Source organism: Rhinolophus ferrumequinum, chromosome X, assembly GCF_004115265.2.
Source record: "Rhinolophus ferrumequinum isolate MPI-CBG mRhiFer1 chromosome X, mRhiFer1_v1.p, whole genome shotgun sequence".
Classification (NCBI taxonomy): domain Eukaryota; kingdom Metazoa; phylum Chordata; class Mammalia; order Chiroptera; family Rhinolophidae; genus Rhinolophus; species Rhinolophus ferrumequinum.
Genome location: NC_046284.1, coordinates 37,437,893 through 37,465,702, shown reverse-complemented (window position 1 = coordinate 37,465,702; position 27,810 = coordinate 37,437,893). Strand labels below are relative to the sequence as shown.

Sequence of the window (27,810 nt, the reverse complement as noted above, 5' to 3'; positions counted from 1 at the left end):
ACAGACAATAGTTTAGTGGTTACCAGAGGGTAAGGGGGGTGGGGGGTGGGAGATGAGGGTAAAGGGGATCAAATATGTGGTGATGGAAGGAGAACTGACTCTGGGTGGTGAACACACAATGGGATTTATAGATGATGTAATACAGAATTGTACACCTGAAATCTATGTAATTTTACTAATAATTGTCTGCCCAATAAATTTTATTTAAAAAAGGGGAAAAAAAGAAAGTAAAAAAAAAAGTTTAAGTGGGTGTCAAATAATTTAGTAGTCAATTATTTTTAATTCACTATTTTGAGAACTCAAAAGTAATGCAAAAATCCATCAGGAACAAATGGCCCTTCCCCTGACCCCTGTACCCCACAGTTGCATGACCCTCTCTCACCCTAATCCCAGGCCTGGGGCCTCCAATTAAACTTTATTTACTAAAACAGGCGACTGGCCAGCGGGCCGTAGTTTTCCTGTATGAAAAATTTTAAATATTGCATGAAATATTATTTATCTTGATTACTGAGTTTGTTTCTTTTTGGCATCCCTTTAAATCCTGAGCCTCGCCCTCATCCCGGAACTTCTCCAGAGGTTTTTGTCCAGGTACATGGTGACTTCAGCGTCCCTCCCAGCTCCCAGGCCTCTCCCAGGGTCCACAGTCCGGATCCTGGGTATTACCTGGGGCCGCCCCTCCCTCCTGCCAGGTCAGGTGCCGCCGACAACCTGGGGGCCTCGGAGACGTACCCTGGCCCGACCCTGCGGCTTCTCTCCCCTCCCCCGAAGCTCAGAGCCACTCAGCGGTCCCGCTGCCGGGCGCGCCGCCCGCTGGGCCCGCCCCTGACGCCGGCCACCCAGGCGCCGGCTCCGCGTATATAAATCGGCCATTTGCTTCGCTCCGCCCCAGAGCCCGGAGTCCCAGGCGGTTCCCAGCTCGGTGTTTCAGTCGCTCGCCTCTTCTTCCCTTTCAATATGACAGATGCCGCTGTGTCCTTCGCCAAGGACTTCCTGGCAGGTGGAGTGGCTGCAGCCATCTCCAAGACGGCGGTAGCGCCCATCGAACGGGTCAAACTGCTGCTGCAAGTAAGTCCTGGGGTCTGAGAGCCCGACCTGGAAGGTGGGAGTGTGTGTGACGGGGGAGGGGGTCGCGCAGAAAGCAGGGCCCCAGGGATGAAGGGGTCGAACTCTTTAGACAGGCTAGGGGAAGTGGCAGCGTGAGGGCCGGGGTGGCCCAGAGGCGGACCAAAAGGCAAACATAAGGGAGGTGCTTCAGTGACCTGAAGTTCCGGATGTAGGAAGGGGTCGGGGGCGGAGGAAGGTGACGAAGGCCGGGGCCTTGGTATCCGGGAGGCCGCAAACTCGGATGGGGTAGTCCGGGATTTGTTGTGTACCCGGGCCTTGGGGTCAAGGGCGAAGCCTGAAAGCCGGCACTAGAAAGAGGAACACTTGGCCTTACCGAAGACCTCAAGGTCGCGGCAAGGAGATCACAGCCTTGAAGAGGCCACGCGGCCGGTCGAGCGGCCGCGCTCCAGGCCCGCCTGGCCGGAAGCCGGCACCGGGAAGCGCGTGTGCCTGCTGCGTCCGCCTCCGCGCAGCCGGTGCGTCCCCGTGGCCTGCTTGCCTGAGTCGCGCGCCTTCCTGCTTAGGCCCTATGGTTCTATAGGGCGCACCCAGACAGGCGCCCTGGGGTGGCCCATGGCTCACTTCTAGGGGAGGAGTGGGACGGAATCAGCTCCGGAGAATTGAGGTGTAGGCCCTGGTCACCAAGGTGACCGCACCCTACGTGGGACTCGCCTTAATGCCTCTGAACCTGAGTCTGACCTTTCTCCCAGGTCTAAAAGTCACAGGTCCGCTTGAGGGTGCCACCTCCCCACCCAAAGGGGTGGAGACATAATGCCCCTAACGGTGTAGATCACCTTGGCCACCTGTGACAGCGTCAGAGGGTTACAAGGGTGCAGCCTGTGATACAGAAGACTAGATCTAGGGGGTAGGAGCTAATCTTACATCACTTTGAGATGATACATTCCCTTCCCTTTTCCCTTCTCCATGGTTATAACTCTCCCTGTTGGCCTCCTTCTTGTCTGTCAGGTGCAGCATGCCAGCAAGCAAATCACCGCAGATAAGCAATACAAGGGCATTATAGACTGTGTGGTTCGTATCCCCAAGGAGCAGGGAGTCCTGTCCTTCTGGCGTGGTAACCTGGCCAATGTCATCAGATACTTCCCCACCCAGGCTCTCAACTTTGCCTTCAAAGATAAATACAAGCAGATCTTCCTGGGTGGTGTAGACAAGAGAAGCCAGTTCTGGCGCTACTTTGCTGGGAATTTGGCATCAGGTGGTGCTGCTGGGGCCACTTCCTTGTGTTTTGTGTATCCTCTTGATTTTGCCCGTACCCGTCTAGCAGCTGATGTGGGCAAAGCTGGAGCTGAAAGGGAATTCAAAGGCCTCGGTGACTGCCTGGCTAAGATCTACAAATCTGATGGAATTAAAGGCCTGTATCAAGGCTTTAATGTGTCTGTGCAGGGTATAATCATCTACCGAGCTGCCTACTTCGGTATCTATGACACTGCAAAGGGTAAGTTTGCTCTGTGCTTTGAAGCTGTGTTCTTATGAGGCAATTTAAAAGATCAGTATGCCATCCTAATTTTGCAGGAACCAGAAAGGTGTTTTTTTAAATTGCTGAAGGCAGCCAAGGTCATCCAGTACAACCCTTGTATACAGATGAGATGTTAGGGGGAACATCAAAAAGAAGTCAATAAAACTGCTTTCTGGTAAAGGTCTCTCTTTCCTACTCTCAGGAATGCTTCCAGATCCCAAGAATACTCACATCTTCATCAGCTGGATGATTGCACAGTCTGTCACAGCAGTGGCTGGGTTGACTTCCTATCCGTTTGACACTGTGCGCCGCCGCATGATGATGCAGTCGGGGCGCAAAGGAAGTAAGTTCCATTTGAGCAGAAGATGAAGATGTGGGCATGGGGCATAGGCATAAACTAGTGATGCCTGACTTGAAAAACAGCAATCTGTTCAGATCGCAGGAGGAGGTTCATTGTGTCTGCTGCACAGTTGCCTTGGAGCAGGCCCTTTAGGTGCCTATGAATAAGGGTGCTTAAATGGTATTAGAGGTTAGTCCAGTGGGTAGTCTACATACTGTTGTTCTCTAGTCACAGCATTAATATTTCAGTATTGCCCACGCTGATGTGTAAATATTGGGTTTTAAAAAAAAACTAACAGTCCAGTAAATTTTAGGACTTTCATCAGCCTCAGTCGCTAACTCCATGTCTTTATCCTTTGCAGCTGATATCATGTACACAGGCACACTTGACTGCTGGAGGAAGATTGCTCGTGATGAAGGAGGCAAAGCTTTTTTCAAGGGTGCATGGTCCAATGTTCTCAGAGGCATGGGTGGTGCTTTTGTGCTTGTCTTGTATGATGAAATCAAGAAGTTCACATAAGTTATTACCTAGTCCCCTTCCCCCACCCCCTGCCCGTGAACAGGCATGTTGTATTATGGAACATACCTTGAGCATTCTTGACAAACTGTTGACTGTCTATTTATCAATGGCAACTATTTTACCGGTTGAAAATGGGAAGCAATAATATTCATCTGACTAGTTTTCTCCTAAAGCCATTTCCATGATGATCATGATAATGATGGGACTCAATTATATTTTTTATTTCAGTCACTCCTAATAAATAATACAATTGAAGAAATAAAAAAATATATGAAATATAATTTTGTGTGTGGTTTATTTTCCTATAAAAATGTATTTTATAATTTAGTAAGTGCTACATTTGAGTAAATGCATGTTTAATAAATGCTACGAGATCTCCTGAGATAAGAAGAGCTTTCTTTTAAAACCAATCTTTAGCCATCCACTTACCAAAGAATAGCTTGGTTGTGTGACCCATCAATATTCACAATACATTAGCAAAATGAAATTCAGGCCCACTGCATCCAAAAACCATTGGTCCATGGCCTGTGGGTGGTCATAGCTGAATGAGCTTTCTCCAAAAAGTAAAATGTACCCACCTTTCCTAGTCCTGTGGTTATTAATCAAGAAATACAAGCTGAAATGTTCACTTTTAAATGGTTATGTGAATTTCATCTCATCAAACAAAAAGAATTATAAACTATAAGGTAATTTTTGTCCAGTTGCCTTCCCTCATCCAACTTCACCTGGTTCAATCCATTTTAGTTTAATCCTATTCAAAGCAGAGGATTAGAGCTGGCACAGTTACGCAGTGCTGAGACTGTACTGTTAAAGATTACAGGGAGAGCTAGACAACTGCCATGACCTCAAAACTCATTTTATGAAGAGGAAATGTATTTGCATTTTGTCGAACATGCTAATAAGTCCAGTCAATGGAGGACATTTATGTTTTTTTTTTTAATAAGCCCTTATGTGGGATCCATATGACAACGTTTGCAATTTCTGTACCTGTTAAGCCTCAGAAATCCAGTGGATTTTGCCTGTAACACGTGATTTGTGAATAAAGCATCATGCCTGTCAAGCCACAACTTTAAAAGTAGAAAATGATAGGTGATTCACGTGTGCAGGTATAACTCATTCCTGAGGAACATCACACCTGCTAGCATGTTATAAGTTCTACTCACCAGGGGTCTGCATGTCATGCGTCAATACCCAGGGGACCCTAGATCTTTAATCTGAATCGTAGTGTATCTTAGTTGTTAACTCCTCACAATGTGTACATATATCATCAAAACAAGTTGTACACCTTAAATATGTACAATTTTTATATGTTAAAGATCTTAATAAAGTTGTTGAAAAAACCCCAAACTCTTTTTTTTGGTATCAGAGAGGCCTGGATTCTGCCACTTGATTGTGTTGTTGGGCAAGTTACCTAATTTCTGTAAGTTTCAGTTTTCCTCAGCTACATAATGAGGATAATAATGCCTGCCTCAGAGGGCTGTTGCAAGGATTAAATAATTTATTCAAAGCGTCTACCATACTACATACATTATAAGCACTCTATAAATGGTAACTATGATAATTATTAGGCAATTAAGATTTCAGGGGTTCCAGAATCAGAAGTACCTGGGTTTGAATCCTGGCTCTGCTGCTTACCTAGCTGTATGACCTTGGGCAAGTCACTTAATCTCTCCGAGTCTCAGTTTCCGCATCTGTAAGGTGGGGATATAGTAGCGCCAGCCATATTTCCTATGGGTGCTGTGAGTAAGGGTTAAGGAACATAAAGGTTTAGAGCAGTAAGTATGGCACCTGGCATCTAGTAAGCACATCACTGGAGTTTTTCATAATTAGGCATCCATTTTGCCCAAGCAGAGTGCCACTTAAGAATGAATTCAAGCCCCCTTTTCTTTTTCTGTGACAATCTAGACATACTATATTGTGTAGAATTTCTATAAAATAAACTTCAGCTTAGGTCTTTTTCAGTTATAGATTTTGACCCTGAAAGGGGATAAGAGGCTCTCCAGTTAAGGCTGCAAACCACAATACAAGAGAACCCAAGCGTCCTTTATGGTCATTACAATAGATGTGGACTCACTGAGCTGCAGCTATTAAAATAAACCTAGGACCAGGCACTAATGATCAGAAAGCAAGAAGTGGTGCCTCCTGCAATTGGGTGGCCGACATAGATGAGGTGGTTGTTGTTTTTTTCTGTTGTTTCTATTCTTGTTGTTCAATGATTTTTGAAATTTAATTTAAAGACAAAGTGGTTTTAATCTCTCTGCAAGCTGTGCAGGATAGTCTATAGAATTCATTATGCCCATTATGGCCATGCGAACATTGATGGTACACAATCTTAGCAACACCCTAATTTATGCTGCTGTTTTGTTACTATTCAATGCATAACAGGATACGTGGAGCCTGATTCCAGGTGAGAGAGCCAGAATACAGGTCAGCTCGCGCACAGCCGCACTTCCCATTCCAGAGGCCTTTCCACTCAGTCACTGGAGGCAGTGTGCTGCGGGTGCTCCGGACCGCCGGACCGCCAGAGAAAGAAACCAGGGGTGTTTCCCCACAGGAGCAGTTGTCGTGGATGGTAAGTCATTTAAGCCATTATTTTTGTATTAAAAGAGATGCGGATATGTTAGAGAGTCTATTGCACAATTTGAATGCATTTTAAAAACATAAGGGGAAAAGAGAGTTCTTGCGTACAGAGGACCATTTCTGGTACTGCCCCCAGACCTTTGGGAGGACCCATTCAGCCTTCCCTGCTATCATGGATACTTTAGAAAAAAATTTAAAGTACTGTATTAGATGATAGATTTTCAAGCGTCGGTGTTACTGGGGTAAATTTCATTTCTCCTGTGAAGTTTGTGAGCTTAGTCTCTCTATTTTGTTTTTCAGCTTTTTAAAAACAGTTAATATCTGTACCTGGTAATCAGTCAAATAGTAAAGATATAAAATGAAAAGCAAATATCTCCCTGTCCTGCCTTTCCCATCCCCAGCCCCTCTCCTCAAAAGTAACCATTATGAACAGTTTCTTGTCTATCCATCCAAAAAATTACTGCATATTGTTGGAATAATAGCTGATTTGTTTTTATCTGAATCATATTCTCACCGCTTGCATCCAAAATGGCATGATCCTTTTAGACCAGTGTCAGTCTTGGGGTACCAGGACTCACAGATGCTGTTGGAGGCAGAAAGGTGGGAAAGGGGTAGCTTCTGAACTCTGAACAAGGATTTCTAAGTGTGACCCGTTATTTAAACACGAAAGCAGTACTTTCCTTTCGGGTTTTAGCTTTGGTCACTGAGTGGGGCCAGTCAGTTCTAACATCAGAGTCTTAGTTTCTCCTCTAAAGTCCCTTCCACTTTCAATGTTCTCTGGCTCCATCATTTTTACATGAAGCAGAATCTGTGAAAGGACTGGGATTAGGTGATTTAATCCTTCCAGAGAACATTTTAAAATATCTCACACACTTGTAAGTGAATACTTTCTGACTAAGAGCAGTCATTTGCAGACTGTGTGGGTGGGTTGGCATTGCAAGTAAAATTACAAATATAAAGATTTACATTAATTTCGGGACCAAGAAGCTGAGCAACAAAATTACAGCTCAGAGTTTGGGTCAAAGGTGATTTGATTTACCTCAAAATAATTAACATCTGTCTTGTCAAAGCCTCATCTTATTATGTGTAATGTGCACTTCGATATGCAGATGGAGATTTATTTGCACAACAAATACTGGACACTGCAATTTCTGGACACAAAAAAAAATGCCTTGTGTTCCATTCAAAATGTTTGGAGGAGCTTTCCCATAATTTCAGCCATTATTTGCTTTATGTGCAGGTGAACAAGTTCAGATGCACGGTGCTCTTCTTAGCCAAAGGCTTAAAAGAGCCTTTGGTATCCCAGCAACAAATGTAAACAATGTTCAAGTGACAGATTGGGCAGCTGTTTTCACTGGACCCTCTTCGGAGATAAAATTGAATTCAATTAAAGGAATCTATTAATCCATGGCTTTTCCATGATTGTCAGTGGAAGAGAGGTCTTATTTTGATTGTGAGCATCCAACTTGGAATTTAATTTCCTTGGGCAACTTTGTAATGCAGGGAGGAAATTTACCACTGTTGAGATTTAAGAGAACATTCCGAATCTGATCACATGATGCGTTTCACCGTCTCTCATGTTTTCTTTCACTCCTAGAATGGAGATAGTTGTGGCGGTAAAGACATAACCAGAGCAAAGTTTGTGCTAAATTGCTGTTGACAGATCAACTTCTAGGGGCTTCGTATTTGGGAATGAAAAGGAAAACTCTTACATCTAAATGAGCTTCTAATGCCCTGCTTGGTGACAAGCAGAGACATCTCATGGGCAGAGGCAGATGGACCATAAAGCTGACGACACTTCAGCTTCGAAGCCACCCCTGGCACTGCGCCTTCCCAGCCCTGGGAGGTGCTGTAGTAACGTATTCATTTGGTCAGATGGTTTTGTAAAATATTCAAAAATAAGATATGTTTGTGTTTTTTAAGAGGGCTTCAAAATTACATAAGCTGGTCACCTCCCCCCGGCCCCCCGCCGCCCCACACACACACCAAACCTGCATCTACTCTTGCTCATGAAGCTCTAGCAGATGCAGGAATATGCAGCCGGCTCTGTACATCAGGGCAGAGATGGGACCTAAGTCTGGGACCTGCTCGTCACCCAATCTCACCACTACACCCCATCTTCCCGCTCAGGACATGCTCATGAAAATCTTTGGGGCTAGGAGTCTCGTTTTCAAATACCAAACTTTCTCACTTAACAGCTATCCCACTTGAATTGCTGTGTGCCTCAATTTCCCCACCTGGCATATGTGGAAAACAATAGTACCTACCTCAAAGGAGCAGTGTGAAGATTAAAGGGGTTAGTATGTGTAAAGTGCTTAGAATAATGCCAGGCACCTGCTTTACACATTTTTGCTATTATTATGACGGTTACTGTTTTATTGGAATACTTTGTCATTTCATTCATGGGAGACTGGTGTAATAGATTTAACCGTGACCTACAGATTTTCTGAAGCAGTCGTGTGTACTATAGAAAATGCCACGTGTACTATAGAAAATGCTGAGACCTGGGTTTTGGTCTATTTTATCTGATTGCACCTTGTGTGGAGAGATAGTACATGCACCTCTTGTTCTGTTACTTCTATGCACGCTCTGCAGTCGGACACCAAACCATTTGCCATTCCCTAGCTATGCCACGAACTTCATATTTCCTAGTGTTTACCTAAAAATCAAAGGCCTTTCAAAGTGAGAAGCAACACGCATTTATTTGAGATTGAAAAAAAAAAGGCAACTATTTGGGGCGCACTGATTCAAGCAGAAGCCCAAATAATGTTCTGATTGGGAGACAAAGGCAGTGGGTATTTATGAGAAAAGGAAGGGGGGAACAATTATATCAGTAGAAGGAAGACATTTCTATTGGTGCAAATAACAGAATGATGTCAATTCTAAACAAGTTTTAAATTTTCAGTCCAGTAGTCATAAGTCCTGTAGTCATACTATCTGCTTTTTTGTTATCTTTGCAAACAGTTCTTTGGGGCACAAGGTTGCTTTAGGCTCAATACAAAGGTTATTTTGCCCTGTTTGAACATTCCAAGGCTTGAGGTATAAGGCATGCAAGGTAGTTCCTCTGGCATGGCAGCTCTAGCTCCATTTTAAAGTGGTTTCATTTATTATTCTTTATTGTACTATTGTACTACTATTTTGTTTTCCCAGATTCTGGGCTGAGAGGGATGCCTCTCTGCCAAGGCACGGTCCTTCAAGACCCAGCTGAAATCACATGTCCTCTGTGTGCCTTCCCAAACTCCACCAGCCAGCACTTGGTGCCCTCTCCTTTGAACTGCTAAAAGTAGTCTATGTCAGCTCCATGAGGGCAGGGATTTTGTCAGTTTAATTCATGGTTGTAACTCCAGTGCCTAGAATAGTGCCTGGCACGTAGTGAGTATTCACAAAATCATTGTTATATGAATGCATTATGATATTTGTTTCAGGGTATGGTAACAGTGTTTACTTGTCTGTCTTAATAGAGGCTATGTCTTGTTCCTCTTTACATTCCTAACATGGAGCATAGAACGTAACACTTAGTGGCTGTATGGTAAATGTTCACTGGAGGGAGAAATGAACGAGAGAATGAATGAATGAACGACATGTGGAATTTGTTCCTTTGGTTACCAATGGGCAGAAATGAATTTTGTCTGGATCCAGCCCCTTGCTACAGTAATAAATTGTATTTATTGTTTTCCCAGACTCTGGGCTGAGAGGGATGATCTGGATAAAGCAGGGGTTTGCAATTCACCTGGTTCCTGGACTGCTGCTATGTTATCCATGCTAGAGAGCTAGAGAGCCAGGGCCTTGGGACACCTCCCTCCCCAAATCTTTGTAAAAAACAGGTATGACACCACATCCAGTGCACCTACCATCCTGTGAACATATGCTGCCCATTTGATCATGAACCCCTCACACAGAGCCTTCCACATAGTAAGTAATTGATGACTATCTGGTTGTGATGGTGACAGTGCTGAATACTGACTGTCACACAAGATGACTCAGGCCACTTCAAGGGGAGAGGAACAGGGGTGTTACTGGGGCATCTGAGGACTCTGCCAACAGAGGTGTACCAACTGCACACCTACATTATTAGGGCTGATTAGACCAGCCATACTCCTGCATCTAGGCTTGATGTTCCCAGCTCCTTAGACATCACCAGCTGCTGAAAGCCAGTGAGAGCCCTAGAGTGAACGTGACCCTCTTTGACCTGCTCTGAAAGCACATGGGTTTGTTCTCTCTCTCTCTCTCTCTCTCTCTCTCTCTCTCTCTCTCTCTCTCTCTCTCTCTCTCCCCCCCCCCGCCCCGCCCCAGGGTTATGCCAGGAGCTTGATCTTTTACTGCTCACCAATTGTCATTTCTTGAACTTTTTACTATGGGCCATGTAATCTTCTAACTGTGTATGGATTCTCTCATTTAATCCTTTCAACAGCTTTATGATGACCATTTTCCAGATGAGGATAACTGAGGCACCTGGCAAGCCACATATAGCACCTGCAGCTGAAAACCCTGAAAGCAGAGGTCCCCCACTTAGGGCCAAGAAGCAGTGCAGGATGGTGTGGTGCCTGGGAAATGACCCAAGGAAGAGGAATGGTTCAGGCTGGGAACCATGGGCCTGCCCGGGGATTGACCCAACGTCAGCAGTGTAAGGAAAGGCACTTGGTGGCGTGGTTAAGAGCTTGACTCTGCCTCCTTCCAGCTGTGATATCATGGATAAGGTACTGAGTTCTCAGTGCCTCAGCTGTAAAATGGAGTCAAGAACAGCCCTGTAGTGTGGATGAAATGAGTATTTGTGAGGCGCATGGAACAGAGTTTAGCACAGAATAGGCGCTTAAGTGTTAAGTGACTGTCTCAGAGTCCAGCCTTGTCCCTTCGGGTGCCGGTTTGTTCCTGGGAAACTTTGTAGGGGGCGCTCTCAGCGTGTTGGCTACAATAGTGATTGCGGCGGACGCGAGGAGTAGTAAAGGGACATGCCCCGCACGCCACGGGTGGGATTGAAGAGAACTAACTAGGTGAGAGGAGGGCTGGGCACGCCCTGAGGGGAAAACGCGGCCTTTGCGGGCCTCGGGGCGACTGAAAGCCGCCGGACTTCCAAGGCTGGATGAAAGATACCAGCGAGAAAGCCGCCGCACAGCAGCCGCTAAAGCAGCCTACCGCGAACCCATGATCCCGCGCTCCCCGCCGCTGCCTGCAGGGGGCGCGGTCCGTCTCGCCTGGGCTGGGGCGCTGCCTCCCGCGCTGTTGGGAGCACTGCACCCTCCCTGCAGGCTCCTCTCCAACTATCGCAGGCCAAGAAGCCAGCTCTCACCACTGCAGCCACTCTTGCTCCCCGACCCCCAAAGCATCATCCGCACTTGCATAATTTAGCAATTAGATATGTGCTGGCTGGTTCCCTAAGTGCATGAATGTACTGCACAAGTCTTGGCTCCACAACAATATTGTGCCTTTTGTTTCTCCCCATCACATACGGCCCCCGCACACGCAGCCACATAGCAAGTGCCCAGGAAACACTTGATTTGCTTCTGTGAGGTCTTACTGTAGGGACTCTCAAAGGAGACTCTCAGGGTCCCTGATATCCCAGAGCCCAGGGGTGGCAGAAGGGGTGCCTAGCAGGATGCCTGCCTGGCCTCAGTTGCCGCTTTGAGCCTTCCCTAAGCAGGTGAGATCGGTATAGCCTGCCTTAGGAGGCAATGTCCTAACGCAGAGGAAACCTGTCTGCAGGGTAGACCATTGATATGCAAACATTTGCTGAGCCCAGCTTAGGTGCAGAGCTCTGTGCTGGGCACCCAGGATACAGAGAGGTATAAACAGGGTCCTTGCCCTCATGGAAAGCAGCACCGGAAAACGAAAAGGAGATTTAGAATCAGAAAATTCCCACACATGTGCTGCGTGAGCTTGTGCACAGCATGTCACTTCTCTGAGCCTCAGTTTCCCCATCTGCATCTCTGAGGAGGTCTGGAGTGGGGTGGGGTAGGGGTGGTCAAAGAATACTGTAGTCAGATCTATAATGTTTTCACTGTCATGAGAAGAATACATTTATCTACTAAGTAATTTAAATTACATTTTAAAGTTGAAAAATAAAATGGAGTGGTAGTGTTTTATGACAAATGATAAAATATTTATGAAAGCTCTTCGTTAACTCAAAGAGGCTCCACAAAGGTTCTTCGCCTTTCCTGTTGCTAAAATACGCAATAGGCACTCGGTGAATGCTTCTTGAGGAGAATTACAGTGTTTCTTGGGTGATGAGGTGAACAATAAACTTAAGGTGGCAGGATCCATATATAAATGTGAAAGTTAAGGATGCAGGAATGTCTCACATGTGCCAAATGACTTGTCCAGACGCTTGAGTTGTCCAGATGGCAAGTGTTGAATGACTTCAGAGAAGGGCGCAATCACAGTAGGCGGGTGGAGGCTCCACCACAGAGGTCAGCCTGGAGGTGAGCCTTAAGACTGGACCAGATTTTTATTTTGGTAACGAGGCATAGGGAAGGCCATCTAACCAAAAGGGAATGGCATGACTAAAGTGCAGAAGAAGGAAGGTATGAATGGTTGGGATTGCAAGTGCTTCTGCTTTTTGCCCACTGATATATCCCCAGTGACTAGCACAGTCCTTGGCACCTGGTAAGCTCTCAGTAAGTGTTTGTGGAAGGGAGGGAGGGAGGAATGGATGAATTTGATCAAGTTGAAATCAAAGCTTCCCACAAATCATGAGATTCAGGACAATCAGACAAACAGAAACTAGGACACCGGTGCTTGAAGTGGTCTCCTCCACTGGATTGGAAGCTCCAAGAAGGGGGGCAGAGCCATGCTGTTCATCCCTGTATCCTTAGCACCAAGAATAGTAACCAGCGAATAGAAAAAGGTCTATAAATATTTGTTAAAGACATGAGTGGATGAACGTGGCTGTTTGCAGAAAAGGCACAGACTGAATTTGAGTCCTGCCTCTGCCAGTCATTGCCTGGGTGACTACAGACAAGTTGCCTAACATCTCTGAGACTCATTTTCCCTTCTGATAATAATACCCTCCTCCCAGGGTTGTCCTGAAGATTCCATGACATATGTGTATAAAGTACTTGCTGCCCCCTTCCAGCTGAAGCAGATTTCTGAGGCGTGCTTTGTATACAGTAGGCTGTCAGTCAGTATTTTTGGCTGAGAGGAAGGTTGGAGACCCTGAACTTTTTGCCCTGTAGGCAGTGGGAAGCCTCATATGCAAAATGGGGTTTTGGCTGATTAGTGTGGATGTGGTACGAGGCACAGGCTGCAGGGGAGGAGGGGAAGAGGTGCAGAGGTGGAGGCTGTTGGAACTGTGAGGGGATTAGGACAGGCTTAGGGTGATGGCAGTGGAGATGGAAAGAAAGGGATGACGAGAAAAGGATCAAGAGGATTTGTTATTTTGAAAGGAGACTGCTAGGAGATGACTACAAACTAAAAGGGGAGATAGGTATGAGCTCAGAAAGATGCGGACCTGCCAAGTGTGTTTTACTGCTAAAGAGCAAGGAGCTAAGTGCTGTCTGGAGCCCCATAGAGGAGAAGAATCCAGAAGACTCACAAGGGGTTCTGCCATCCCTGGTCAATGAAAGTCACAGTGGGCAATTCCCAGAACCTGCAAGATTTTCAGGCGATGGTATTTTTCCAGGAATGTTAGAGACTTTCTTCTCTTCTCCCAAAATGTTAGAAAAGCATAGTCCACAAGAGGGCAGTGATATCTGGCAGAGTCCAATGTCCATGGAAATGCAGTGATTTAAAAGACAATCTAGGGCGACTGGTTAGCTCAGTTGGTTAGAGCATGGTGCTAATAACACCAAAGTTGCCAGTTCGATCCCCACATGGGCCACTGTGAGCTGTGCCCTGCTTTAAAAAAAGAAGAAGAAGAGGGGCAGTCTTCCCTGATAGATGCTCCAGCTGTCCGAACAAGCTCGAACAGGATACTGGTGTCATTCATTCCCCTGCCTCATTAGCAGGAGCTGTGCTGCCAGAGGCCTACAAGCTGTGACGTGGCCTCGAGGTGAGAACTGTGAAGCCGCAGTGCCCTTAATTGACTACAGGGGACATCAGTTGTTGCTCAAACTTGGAGTTGTCTACTGCTTCTAGCTCCTGGCTGCCTCGCTGTTTGTATCTCCCTAGTGAGGCAAGGGAAGAACAGAGAGTCTGATGCCCAGCAGGCCTGATGGTGTGAGCAGAGCTTCTGCAAACTGAGATCAATCAGGCAAGTGCCCACTCCAGGCATAGCCCAGGATTGGGTGTCGGGAGATGGAAATCCAAAATAAATGAAAGATTCCTTTAATGAACTGAATCTAATGGAAGAGAAAAGACAAACTCACATTGGTTCAGAGAGTGGCTCTGGGATCCGAGAGACCTGGGTTCAGAGCTTAGCTCTATGACACTTCTTAGCTCTGTGTCCTAGTGCAAGCCATTTAACCTCCCCAAGCCTCAGTTTCCTCTTCTGGAAAATGGGGAGAGTAATAACTGCACCCTTCTCACAAGGTAGTTATGGGGTTTCAATGAGATACCATGTTTCCCCAAAAATAAGACCTACCCCGAAAATAAGCCTCATTTAAGATCGTCAGCCAGACAGACACATTTAGTACATTATGACGATGTTCCAGAAGATGACATGACTGTATTTGAATAAATGTAGATTGTTGTACATGAAAAAATAAGACAGCCCCTGAAAATAAGCCCTAATGCAGTTTTTGGAGCAAAAATTAATATAAGACCCAGTCTTATTTTCTGGAAATACGTTCTGGAAATACGGTATAAGACCTGGTCTTATTTTGGGGGAAACACAGTAGTGTGTAAATGAGACAAGTGCCTGGCAAACAGCACTCAATAAATGGTGTCTGAAATCCTTGTTATTGTTAGTAGTAACTGTAAAGCAATATGGTACATATTGAATACAGAAAAAACTTGAAAGACACAGTGGCAGGTGAATAGGCGGTGGGTTTTACCCTGAATTGTTACAAGTGAAGAGGCAGTAGTTGTGAGAACGGAGTGGGGAGGGCATTCCACGCAGAGGGAAAGAGGGGATATTTTCAGGCTTGGCAGGTGACTTCATTCAGCTGGACTGCTGGGTCTGCATTGGCAAGGACAGAAGCTGCTGCAGTGGGGTTGAGTGGCTGCAGGACCTGCAGGACCAGGCACAGGAAGCCGCTTAGCTCCTCATCCAACATTAATAAGCTAAGGCAGTGATATGAGGGAAAGAGTGACTGTTCTCTCAGGTGACTGTTAGAGAAGTCTCTTGATCTCCAATATCAGCATTTTAGAGGAGGAAGGCAAATCAAAGAGAGTAAGTATATTAGTCAAGCATCTATCTCTATCTCTCTCTCCTCCCAAATGTGACTAGGAGACAGGCTGGACTTCCATACTTGATCCATATAAAAAAGCCTAAGTAAGAAAGAAAAGGGGCAGGCCGGCCCGGTGGCTCAGGCGGTTAGAGCTCCATGCTCCTAACTCCAAAGGCTGCCAGTTCGATTCCCACATGGGCCAGTGAGCTCTCAACCACAAGGTTGCCGGTTCAAATCCTCAAGGGAGGGTGGGCTCCGCCCCCTGCAACTAGCAACGGCAACGGCAACTGGACCTGGAGCTGAGCTGTGCCCTCCACAACTAAGACTGAAAGGACAACAACTTGAAGCTGAACGGCACCCTCCACAACTAAGATTGAAAGGACAAAAACTTGACTTGGAAAAAAGAAAAAAAGAGAAAGTCCTGGAAGTACACACTGTTCCCAATAAAGTCCTGTTCCCCTTCCCCAATAAAATCTTTAAAAAAAAAAAAAAGAAAGAAAGAAAAGGGGGAGTAGGAGGGTTGTTCCTTGTCTGCTCTGTTCTCAAGGAGGCAACAGGGCCAAATAGAACAGAGTCAGGGGCCACATTACGTGAGCTTGAGTCCTGACTCTGCCACTTATTAGATACACAGATGTAGATGATATAGATATAGATATATAGATATAGATAAATTTATTATAGGAATTGACTCGTGATTATGTAGGCCAAGATCTGCCACCTGCAAGCTGAAGACCAAGGAAAGCTGGTGGTGTAACACAGTCTGAGTCCAAAGGCCTGAGAACCAGGAGCACCGATGTCCGAGGGCAGGAGAAGACAGATGTCCCATCTCAAGCGAAAAGAGCAAGTTCACCTTTCCTTTGCGTGTTTGTTCTATTCAGGCCTTCTAGAAATTGGATGACACCCACCACCCTCATTGGTGAGAGCAATGTTCTTTACTCAAGTTTACTGATTCAAATACTAATCTCTTCCAGAAACACTCTCACGGACACACCCAAAATGTTTTACCAGCTGTCTGGGCATCGTTTACCCTAGTTGCCACATAAAGTTAACCATCACAGCAAGCTCAGCAAGGTATGAGTCCCAGTACTCTCTGTGGATGCAGACCCAGAGGGAGTAAATCGAGAATATGGAATAAGGGAATCAGAAAGGTTCTTTGTTCTAGACCCCACACTGGTATCTAGAATTCTACCCACAAAACACTCAGCTATCAGCTGCAAAATCCCAAGGCCAGTGCCCTCCCCACCCCCACCACAGGGGCAGTAAGCTGGAAGTAGGTTCTTGACATTTTCAATCCTAGGAACTGGTCCAAGGTTTTTATTTCCATGCTGATTTCATAAGCTTAACTTTCCCTATTAGCAGATGGTTTTAGGGCCCTGATTTAGGGCCAACAGAGCTGGGCTCGTTTCCTGTCGACCTGAATGGTAGGTGCCCATGTAGCCTTTAGTTAATTACATGGGCCCTCAGAGGGAAGCCTTGGCCTAAATAGCCCCAAACAAGAGATAATAGAAAAGCCTTTTATATTTAGCTTTAGGATATCATAAGTGATTTTTGGCAACACATTTCCCTTCCTAAATAGGGTTGGATTAGGCTAATATTAAATTTTACTTTATGAGAGGCAGTCCAGCAGAGTGGTTAAAAGCCTGTACAGCACAGTGGTTATGGGCTCCTAACCACATGATCTGGCTTCCAATCTAGTAACCACCACTTACTAGCTGTTTATCTCTCTGAGGCTAAGTTTCTTCATCTGTACGACAAAGTAGCTAGGGTCCCTTCCTCCTTGGGTGTTTGTTAAGCCCCATGCCTGGAAGTATTCCATAAAGGGTGGGGGGGATCATGACTATCATCACATTGTGTTATGGTTTAAAAAGAAGCCTGAAGGCAGCCTGGGGGGAGGGGCATGAGAGGCAAAGTCAGACCAGCATTAAAAACTATCAGCATATGATCCAGAAAAAAACAGTCCATTCTAGAAATTTGAGATGTCCACTTGTTACCTTGAAAACCCTGCTTTCTTGACCCTTGTTCAGGCTCACGCTGGTTCCTCAGCAGGTTTAGGCTAGAGTGAGGAGGTGGTTTTGGCCTGCAACCAGCTGGACACAAAGCCTGTTGGGAAACACTTCTCTGTGTTGGGGGCAGATCTGGCCAGGGATGGGTATGTTTGCATGGTGAATGGTTGTTACCAGGAAGTCACCTTTGTCCATGAAGTGGGAGAGGAAGAGGCCAAAGTCTGTGGAAGGACAAAATCACTCTGCCTTGGGCAGGACTTAACTGCCTCCACATACTTGCCAGGTTATTAGTTTGCCCGTGTGACAGTTTGGAAAAAAGACTCGAAACTTACCTCTTTTTCTAGCTAGGACATGGTAAAAAGGCCTCTTGGACATAGCTGTCATGGCTAAAGCCTGAACTCTGTCCCAAGCAGGGAAGACAAATTTATTTTTTTTGCATAGGTAATAAAGAGGTAATATGTGCCTCCGCTACCAAATTCACAAGGCATAAAGGGTTCGCAGTGACAATTTGGTTTCCCTTCCACCCCATTCCCTAACCACCCATGGGTAATCTCTGTTACCCATTTTGCTCCTCCCCTCCTGAGATAATCTTTGCATATGCAAGCATATATTATGTTAACACACATGGTAGCATTCTTACTCATATTTGTATTCCCAGTGTGCAGCAGAGTGCCAAATACATAGGCTTTCAAAAAATGTAGGGTGGTTGAATGTTTGTTTGCTCCCGTTTGTGGTTCTCGTCCCAGCCCTGGGTGTCTGCACTGTCTAGTTGATATTTCCACAGGCATATCAACATGTTAGCTGTTTGGACTTGCAGCTCTGGCCTTACTTTCCCAGGACTGAGATTTACAAAGAGGCCACTGGAGCCTTGCTTACTATAAACAATTCATTATCTTTCACAAGATAACTTGAAACAACAACACCCTGATGCACTCATTTTCTTCCCTGCTCTGTTTAGTGTCAAGGCAAAGTTTAGTTCTGGTTCCACTTTGGTGGTGGTTGTTGCTTGAGGGTATGGTTAAAGAGATTTTGATGCAATGCTCATCTTTGGGGAGTCTCTAAGCAAACTCAGCTTAGAATTTTGGCTCAGGAAATAAAGTGCAGGACTTTCTGAACCACTGCTGTATGCCTCAGCCCCTGCCAGAGTTGGCTTTTCCAGAAGCATCCAAGCATTCATATTCTCTCCCTCTCTCTCCTTTCCTTTTTCATCTTTCTCTAGCTCTCTCTCCTCCAAATGTGACTAGGAGACAGGCTGGACTCCCATACTTGATCCATATAAGGAAGAAAGAAAAGGGGGAGTAAGAGGGTTGTTCCTTCTCCTGCTCTGTTCTCACAAGGTTGGCAAACCCAGGGAGGCAGCAGGGCCAAACAGAACAGAGTCAGGGGCGACATTACATGAGCTTGAGTCTTGACTCTGCCACTTACTAGCTGTGTGATCTTAGGCAAGTTATTTAACCTCTCTGCATCTCAGTTTCTTTGACTGTAAAATGGGGATAATTACTGTACCTACTTTAAAGTATTGTTATAAGAATTTAATGAGTTAACAGATTGTAAAGCATTTAAAACAGTCCCTGGCATATGGTAAATGCGATATAAGTGTTTTAAAAATCATTTTAACGTTAGTGTTCCCGTGTTGGATCCATTTCCCCCTATTCCCTAGCTCTAAGTTTCAAGGCTTTCACTTACTGATCAGGGGCCTCTTGGTTCACTTGTTCCTATTGGGAAAAAGCTGAATGTTGTATTGTATGGCACATCTCTTACACAGACAGGAAAACCTGAAGACTATCCTCTATCTAGGCTAAGTTTGCGTAAAGGCAGCATTGTGCCAGCTCAAGGCCTCACTACATTGATTTTTCCCTGGGGCTGCTCTTGGGGCCCCATTCTGCCTCTAGAGGGATGAGAAGAACCCTCCTGGGAGATTCTGCAGCCAGTGCCTTCTGAGAAGAGTTGCTCTGGCTGCAAAACTGGGCAAAGTGCTCAGCTTCCCCAAAGAGTTGTGTGATGCTATGACAATGGGCCTCAGCCCTGCAGGGCTACAGAACAAGACAACAGCCTACAATCCAGGTCCAGGTCTCTGGCGGTTATTAGAGGTCATTCTGCCAGATTGACAGGCTGTGATCCAGACAACAGAGGTGCCCTGTACTCTTCAAAGGGCTGGGTTGTCAGCCGGGCTCCTCCTAAGCCTTCTCTCCAAGCCTCTCCAGTTTCTGCGTTATCCCAACACAAGAGCGTGCCTTTGCAGTGACCTAGGCCTAGAGAGACTTCCCGAGTCAGCTCACCTAGGCTGGATGTCAAGCTCAGCCAAGGGCTCCTGGGGAGGTTCCATGGGCGGAGCCAGGGAATGTCAGAGCCTTATTGCAGAATCACCTCCCAAAATTCGGGTTTGTGGGCCCAATGCGCAGGTAAAGCCAAAATATTGAGTCACTAGTTCTTGGAGATAGAGAAAGGTTTGTTTGATTTGGCCAAAGCAGGAGGACAGGAGAGCAAGATCTCTCAAATTTGTCTCTCCAAAAAGCAAAAGTAGGGAGTTTTTATGCAGCTGAGGAATAGGGGAGGGGAGTTCCAGGGAACTGACAGAAGTCTGTTTCTTTAGTCATAGATATCACTTTTTTGCATCAAACTCCTGTGTGTCAGCAGCTGGTTGCAGCTACCTTGAAGACAGTCCCTCCTTCTGCAAAACAAACTTACAAATTTTCCTCAAGACCCTGAAGTTGCCTCCTCCTACTTGACAAAGAAACAGTACATAAGCAACACAAAATTATATCGTGAGAACAAGAGGTGCTAGGTGCTCCTTAAGGGTGTAAGAGGTGCTCCTACCCTTAAGGAGTTGAACAGCAGGGATACAAAGGGCATGCCACCTGGTTCCCGGCTATTGCTCTCATAGTGTTTAGTGCAGTTCTGTGAAAAGGGGAAAAAGCGTATCCTTAACAACCAGTATGCACCCATGGACTTATTTAGCAAAACTTTGTTGAGTGCCTGTTATGAACAAGGCCCTGTGCCAAAGACTGAAGGGAAGAGAAGATGATACAGAGATGGATTAATTGTGGTCCTTGTCCTTAAGGACTTTGTCCTCCACCAGAGAAGCCAGCCATATATGCAAGCTCTAATATGAGACCAAATTCATTCACTGATTTGATATTTGCTGAATACATATTCTGGGCAGGGCACAGCAGAGGAGACAGAAAAAGTCCTACCCTTAAGGAGCTTATATCCCAATGAGGGAGACAGAGAAGACAATTACAATATATAGATGCTCTTTGACTTACAATAAACCTATTGTAAGTTGAAAATATCGTTAAGTTGAAAACGCATTTAATACACCTAACCTACTGAACATCATAGCTTAGCCCAGCCTCCTTAAACGTGCTCAGGGCACTTACATTAGCCTACAGTTGGACAATTATCTCGAGTTCCATCTCAAGAAAGTTCCTTTCTCACCAGAAGCTGGAGACACAGATAGGTGTTTTGTGGACATGATGGGACGTGAAAACACAAAACACAATATAAAAAAAAATGCTGGCAACACTGTACACGGTTATTTACCCTCATGATTGTGTGACTGACTGGGAGCTGTGGCTCACTGCTGCTGTCCAGCATCATGAGAGAGGCTGCATATTGCTAGCCTGGGAAAATCAAAATTCAAAATTTGAAGATGCTTTCTGCTGAAAGCGTTATCACTTTCACACCATCGTAAAGTTGAAAAATCTTAAGTCAAACCATCGTTAAGTCGGGGACTATCTGTAGTGTACAGGGTGCAATAGTGTTCAGCAGACAGAGCTTTGGGAGTGAAGAGCAGGAATGCGTAACTGACACTTGGAGAATCTGAGAAAGCTTGTGAGAGGAAGTTCCACCTAAACCAAGACCCATGGCTGCCACTTAGCATGGCTACAATGTAAATGGCAGCCCCTGGAGTTGTGCACCACCATTTGTGGCAGCCCCAACTGAAGGATGAATAGGAGTTAGTCAAGAGTATTTAGCAGATGTGGTGAACCACAAGTGGCTCAAAATGGCTGGAGTGCAATGGTAACTGTGGATGGAGGGAGTGTGGGAATTGTAAAATTGTAATTTTGCAGCTACCATTGTAAAGACTGGATCGGACAAGAATTATCAATGGATGCTAAATGTAGGGCTGATTTTAATGAGAAGCATTTGCATGGTTTTAAAGTGTCGCCCCACAGATTGCAAGGGAGAAAAAAAGTAGCTATAGAGAAACCGGGTACCACCTTGAGCTGGTGATCAAAATTAACATAACCAATGAGAGACAGATGTACATTTGAGGGTCTCCAGATCAGACACCACATTACCTACCCAGTGTACCAGCAGAGATGCATATCCCCAATCTAATGTGAGGAAACATCAGGCAAACACAACATGAACATTCTGTTAAAAAGTGTTAACAGGAGGGAAAACTGTATTCTTCAAAAATAGCAATGTCTAAAAGACCCCCCAAATGCTGTGTAATGTTCCAGATTAATGAACGCTAAACAGAAAAAAACAACTCACTGCCATGCCTGATCCTAGAGTAGCTTCTGTACTGCAGGGGAAGAAGTGTTCTAAAGGACATCGTTGTGTCAGCTGACCAAAGTGCAATATGGACAAAAGATTAAAGTACTGTAACACTGTTAGATTTATGAAACTGATAGGTGTATTGTGGCTTTAGAAGAGGATATCTCTACGCTTAGGAAATATACTCTGAAGCATAGGGGTAAAGGATCATGATGTATACAACTATTTGTCAAATACCTCAGAAAAACTCTGTGTGTGTGTGTGTGTGTGTGTATAAAATGGATAAACATAATGTGTATGGGTGTGAATATAATGTGTATACATGTGTGAATATATATACATATATATGTGTATATATATACAGACACACATGTGTATATATATATATATACACACACACACATATATATATATATGTGTGTGTGTGTGTGAAATGAGAGAAAACTCAAATGATAAAGGAAATGGGATAAAATGTTAACAATAGGTGAATCTGGATAAAGGGTATAAAATGTTCCTTGTACTATTTTTACTTTTTGCAACGTTTTATAATTTTGATATTATTTCCAAACAAAAAGTTAAAAAATTATGACCAGGTGTTAGACACAAAGGATTGGTGGTGAGGAGGTAGTGAGACATGAAAGCAGCAGCCAGATCTTTTTTCCAGCTTTACTGAGATATAATTGACATATAATGTCATGTAAGTTTAAGATGTATAACATGATGATTTAATATGTTTATATATTGCAAAATGATTACCACTGTAGGGTTAGCTAACACCTCCATCATGTCACATAATTATCATTTCTTTTTTGTGCTGAGAACATTTAAGATCTACTCTCTTAGCAACTTTCAAGTATATAATACAGTATTATTAACCATAACCACCAGGCTGTACATTAAATCCCCAGAACTACTCATCTTATAATTGGACTCATCTTATAATTGGAAGTTTGTACCCTATGACCAATACATTTCCATTTAGCAGCAGCCAGATCTTTCTTTCTTTCTTTTTTAAGATTTCATTGGGGGAGGGGAACAGGACTTTATTGGGGAACAGTGTGTACTTCCAGGACTTTTTTCCAAGTCAAGTTGTTGTCCTTTCAGTCTTAGTTGTGGAGGCCGCAGCTCAGCTCCAGGTCCAGTTGCCGTTGTTAGTTGCAGGGGGCGCAGCCCACTATCCCTTGGTGGGAGTCGAACAGGCAACCTTGTGGTTGAGAGCCCACACTCCAACCAACTGAACCATCCGGCCACCCAGGAGCTGAGCAGCAGCTCATTGACTTCATTCTAGTTGTGGAAGGTGCAGATCACTGGCCCACGTGGGAATCGAACCGGCAGCCCCATTGCCCAGAGCTCACGCTCTAACCAACTGAGCCACCCATCTGCCCAGCAGCAGCCAGATCTTGAAGAGACTTGTACATCATTGCTGGAATCTGGACTTTATCCTGAGGACAGTGAGATATACACAATAGAAATACTTAGAAAAAAAGACCCTGCACTACAATGTTGACTCACATTTGTTTCCTAATTTGTACCTTCTGGTAGTTTACAGATTTGGGACCATCATCACATATAGTGTATAACATGGCTGGAGGGGGGCAGCAAAAGGTATATTCTCAACAGAGTGCAGGGAAAGTGGTTGGCCTGGGAGGAAGCACAAGGAGGAAGAAAAGATGGGCATGTGGCAGGCTGAGCAGAAAGAGGTAATTCTGAAGAGCAGAAAGGGGTAATTTTCTGAGTACTTGTTATGCTTGGGGGACCTTTCACACTAGAGATACCAAGGTGAGACACAATGGACCCTTCCCAAGAAGTCTGGTGGTATCACCATCCTGGATGACTGTTGGGGTAGTGTCATGGAGTTGTCAGAGGCAGCCATGAGAGGGTTTGGGCTTCAAACTGGCCTTGTGGGACTGTGGAGCTGTAGCAGGCAGGGCTGTAGCTACAAGGGGCTCTCTCTCAACTAGCCTAGAGGATGAGGGTTGGGAAGAGAGACTTGTGTTTTGTAAAGAATGACCATGTAAGGGGAAAAGCCTCCTTCAGTCTCCGAGGATCAGGACCCACCCACCCAGTCACCCATTTCTTTGTGGGTTCTTCAGGTCAGAGGTCTCAGAGGGGAAGAATAGGGGCTGCTTCTCCAGCTCCACCAACTTCCTCTCTCCAGTTTCTCCTTCCCCTCTGGAAGGAAGCCCAGACCACATTTTGGGAGATCTTAGCACTCTTCCTCTGGGAAATCTTCACTGGCTATACCCCAGAAGGGCACTGGGAGGGAAGTGCCAGTCATCCAGTCCACGCTGGAGCTGGCAGGCGGAGACCTCTCCCTTCCCCAGGTTGATGCCTTCTTCAGGGCAGTCTTTCCTCTGGTGGTCCCTTTGGGACCCAGCCCACTCCTTTTCTGGAAGCCACTTCCCCCAAATCTTGGGAATCCCCTCTGGCCCTGTAGACCTGCACATTGCCCTACTCTGGGCCTTCCCCTGACTTCCTCATTGGTGTCAAAACTTCCTTTCCACTTCACATTCCTTCCTTTCTGCCAAGGAAAATTCAATGCCAGATAAGCTGGGTTCTGCTTAAAAGCGAGCTAGTTAATATTAGCCAGCATATGTCCCCAGAATTGACAAAAATTCTGGTCAATCCCCTTGGAACTCCAGGCACCTACAAATTGGAGAGAAAGACATGTTTGGTTAGGTGGGCCTTCTTCCTGCTGCATTGGGCACATCATTCAGGACCGGATTATGGATAGGGTAGAGAATGAAGTGGGGGGTGCAGTAGGGATGAAGGGAGAACTGGAAGCAAGAAAGCACATCAAGAGGCTGTTGCTGTACTTCAAGAAGACAGTGGCCTGACCTAAAGTCTTGACAGGGTGTGCAGGGCTAGGTTGATGAAGGGAAAATGTGCAGGATAGAACAGGCCTGAATGGGTGATGGGATATATGGGGATATGGGATAAGGGAGTGCCCAGGTTTTCTGCTTGGTTAAGTAGGTGAATGACAGTGCCACTTATTGAGAAAGAGATCATCTGGCAGGACAGACTGTGGGTTTGAGGGGGAAGGAAAGGATGATAAATGTGGCGAGGTATATTAATTTGAGTTATCTGTGGGACATCCAAGTGGGGCTGTTCAGGAGGCACTTAGATGGAGGCCAGCAAAGTCTGGCTTGGGAACAGAAAGTTTTAATATTTTAACACACAGACACACACACATGGATACGGACACAAGAACTTCTAACTTGCTTCACTCACAGGATCATTCAGCCCTGGGCATGTTGACAGAAGAAGGAGTGGATGTCCTTCTTGGAGACAAGAGTGAAGAGCTCCTGCACAGTGGTTTTACAATACCTCCTTAACAATCATTATGCAAAATCATAAGGACAACAGTCACAGTGAGTCCAGAGACAGTTGAGTACGCACCTCCAAAGCCATGCCTCTCAGCAAACTTCATAGTAGGCCTCCCCTCTTTTTCAAAGCCCTGCAAATGATGTTGTCAGAAGGCATTTGCTGGAGGGTGTGTGAGATGCTGGTATGTGTATTTGGTGGGGTGTGGGCCCTTGGCAGGGAATGGAACACTTGTAAATCTGTAGAGTTTAATCCCTCCCCTTTCAGAGTGTATTGAGCTCTTAGGGGTTGTGTCTTCATCCTGGTCAATCCCCATCCCATGTACTAACGGGAGGGCAGCACCACCCTGTCAGCTGCACAGGATGTTCTTAGGCTGATGCCAAGAGCAAATCAGTCCCTGTCAGCACTTCCACCAGCCTCATAGGCACAGGGTGGAGCAGTGTGCGTTAGGGTAGGGGAACAGAGGTGACTTTCCTCACAAATTGGAAGAAAAACAATTGGTATCTGAACTTCTTGGTTACAGAACATCTGGCCAGTAAAAAGCTACATGTGCCTGAGGGTGGGGACTGGGAGGTTCCCCCTCCACCAAGTGTTAGCAGTAATAAAGGACATTCCTCGTACAAGATGACGAGATGAGAGCTCCCGCACAGGACTCACACTGGGCTTCTGTTTCACCAGGAAGAAATCTTGAATGTCAGCCAGGCTTGTACTCATTGATTCATTCAGTCACTGAAGGCTGGTATTTGTACTGAGTGCTGGATGGGGCAGAGCTGTGGACTATGCCCTTGGAGAGCTGCCAGCCTAGGTACAAACACAGAACACTCAGTTGTGCAGTGACATTATAGCAGTACATCCCAACATGGCCCCAACTGCATCAGAGCAGTTGTGCCTGATAAGTTGCCTGGGGTGACCCAGGGAGCAGAGACAAGTGTATGAGGCCCGGAAGAAGAGAGGGTTAATTTAAGGCCTTCATACAGAAGATAGCCCAGAATGCTGGGCGGCTTTCCACCAGAGAGGGGCATATTCCAAAGCAGACTGAGCCAGTCAGCAAGAAGCGTAACTATAGACTCAAAGTCCCACTGGCACCCTCTCCTGCTGAAAATGAAACAGGGTCTAAAATTCAGCCTCCAAGGGCAAACACTGGACCACCCTCAGGAGTAGCTTCCAGGGCTCTGGCTAACATCTGAGAGGCAGGAGAGAAGGGTTTGGCCACCCTCCCCAACCTACAGTCTCTAGTGTCACCAGTCTTTCTGGAAAGCCTCCAACAATGAATGACAGCGCAGCCAGGAGCAGGGCCACATGGATAGAGGGCTGAGCCAGAACTCCCCTGCCCTCACTTCTTCATCCGTCCTCTTCCCCTCAGCCTTGAGTGCTTGCCAGATGTGCCTTCCAGAGTTACTGCAGTGTCTCTGGCTCTTTTCTACCCCTGCTTTGTTTTTAGGCAGAAAGAGGCTACACAAACGGAAAAGCCACTGTTGTCAGTCTGTCCCCAGCACCCTCATTCAAAGTGGCAGCTAGGGTTAGTTCTAGAATCCAAGCGTTCCCCATCCATGGCAGGTCCTGAGTTAATGACAAAGGGGAGTGGGAATAGGGATGAGGATCATTCAGGAGCTGGAAATATAGACAGGCCCAGGGGTGTGCTGGAGCTGGATAATTCTGGCACATGAGAGCCAAATGCTACATATTCAGAAATGTTGTGAGCTGATTGTTAAGCACAGCTACTGTTTAAAAATATAGTTACAATGAAATAAATTCTGTTAAAAACTAAGGTAATAAATACTCTGAAACTCATCATTTCCTAATGATTTTACTATTATCTGTGTACTTGACATTATTTTCTATCACATCTGTATGGTTGAAATACTGTATAATAGTTTGCAATTGCACCTGAAATTGGCAGCTTGAAATCAGCCATCGTGGGAGTATTTACAGCTCAGAAATCAGTAAATGATACAAAGCAGGGCTTGATTTATTGTTTTGTTGATTATCTAGACCTAAGAGAGTAATGGGAAAAATGTTAATAATACAGATTAAACTCAACTGTGTGCCATGTCTGTAAGTGCTACATTGTGAATCATACCAAAAAATGAGGAAATAATAGTTCAGTGTTTGAAAACCTATCCTATTCATCAGTCACTCACATTATTGACAAATTAATGAAAGTTCTGACATATGTTTTTGTTGTCTTGCACATACATGGAAAAAAAAAGTCAACCGACATTCATGTCAGAATTACATTTGTTCATCAATTGAAAGCACAGGTTGACTACAAATACAAGAGTCTGGCAAAAACCAATGAAAACATTCTGTGAGAATCAGTTGACTACTGATTAACAAATAATATTAATACCATCATTAATATTAATAAATATCAACAAATATTATTTATGTTTAATAATATTGTCTATTTTAATTATTGTTTAATTTGTATGGTATACATCCTTTATATCAGTAAAATTTATAATGAACTTACATACATATATACATACATACACTTCCCCCAAGAGAGCCAGTTGTTAAACAGTTACCATCATACTACTGGTTAAGCCCAAGGTTCAGAACTACTTTGCACCAGAAACACAAGGTTCAAAGGTCCAAGAGGTACTCCAAACCTGACCAAAACCTGGTAGAGGACAGACACGGGACTATATAAAAGTCTATGTAATTTTTGAAATGTTTATGTAGGCATTTTATTTT

The 27,810-nt window shown here is 45.2% G+C and overlaps 1 protein-coding gene across 1 annotated transcript; it reads left to right on the top strand.

Annotated features, from left to right (window-relative positions):
- Positions 1-868: 868 nt before the first annotated feature.
- SLC25A5 (solute carrier family 25 member 5) lies at positions 869-3,715 on the top strand. The gene is made up of 4 exons (XM_033116828.1): positions 869-1,065; positions 2,071-2,557; positions 2,781-2,921; positions 3,280-3,715. The coding sequence occupies exons 1-4, from the start codon at positions 955-957 to the stop codon at positions 3,435-3,437; spliced, it is 897 nt and encodes a 298-aa protein (XP_032972719.1). The 5' UTR covers positions 869-954; the 3' UTR covers positions 3,438-3,715.
- The last annotated feature ends 24,095 nt before the right edge of the window (positions 3,716-27,810 follow it).

Coding starts and splice junctions, on each gene's coding strand:
- SLC25A5 (XM_033116828.1), top strand. CDS start 955: ATGACAGATGCCGCTGTGTCCTTCGCCAAGGACTTCCTGGCAGGTGGA. Junction 2,558..2,780: donor TATCTATGACACTGCAAAGG/GTAAGTTTGCTC, acceptor TCCTACTCTCAG/GAATGCTTCCAGATCCCAAG. Junction 2,922..3,279: donor GCAGTCGGGGCGCAAAGGAA/GTAAGTTCCATT, acceptor TATCCTTTGCAG/CTGATATCATGTACACAGGC.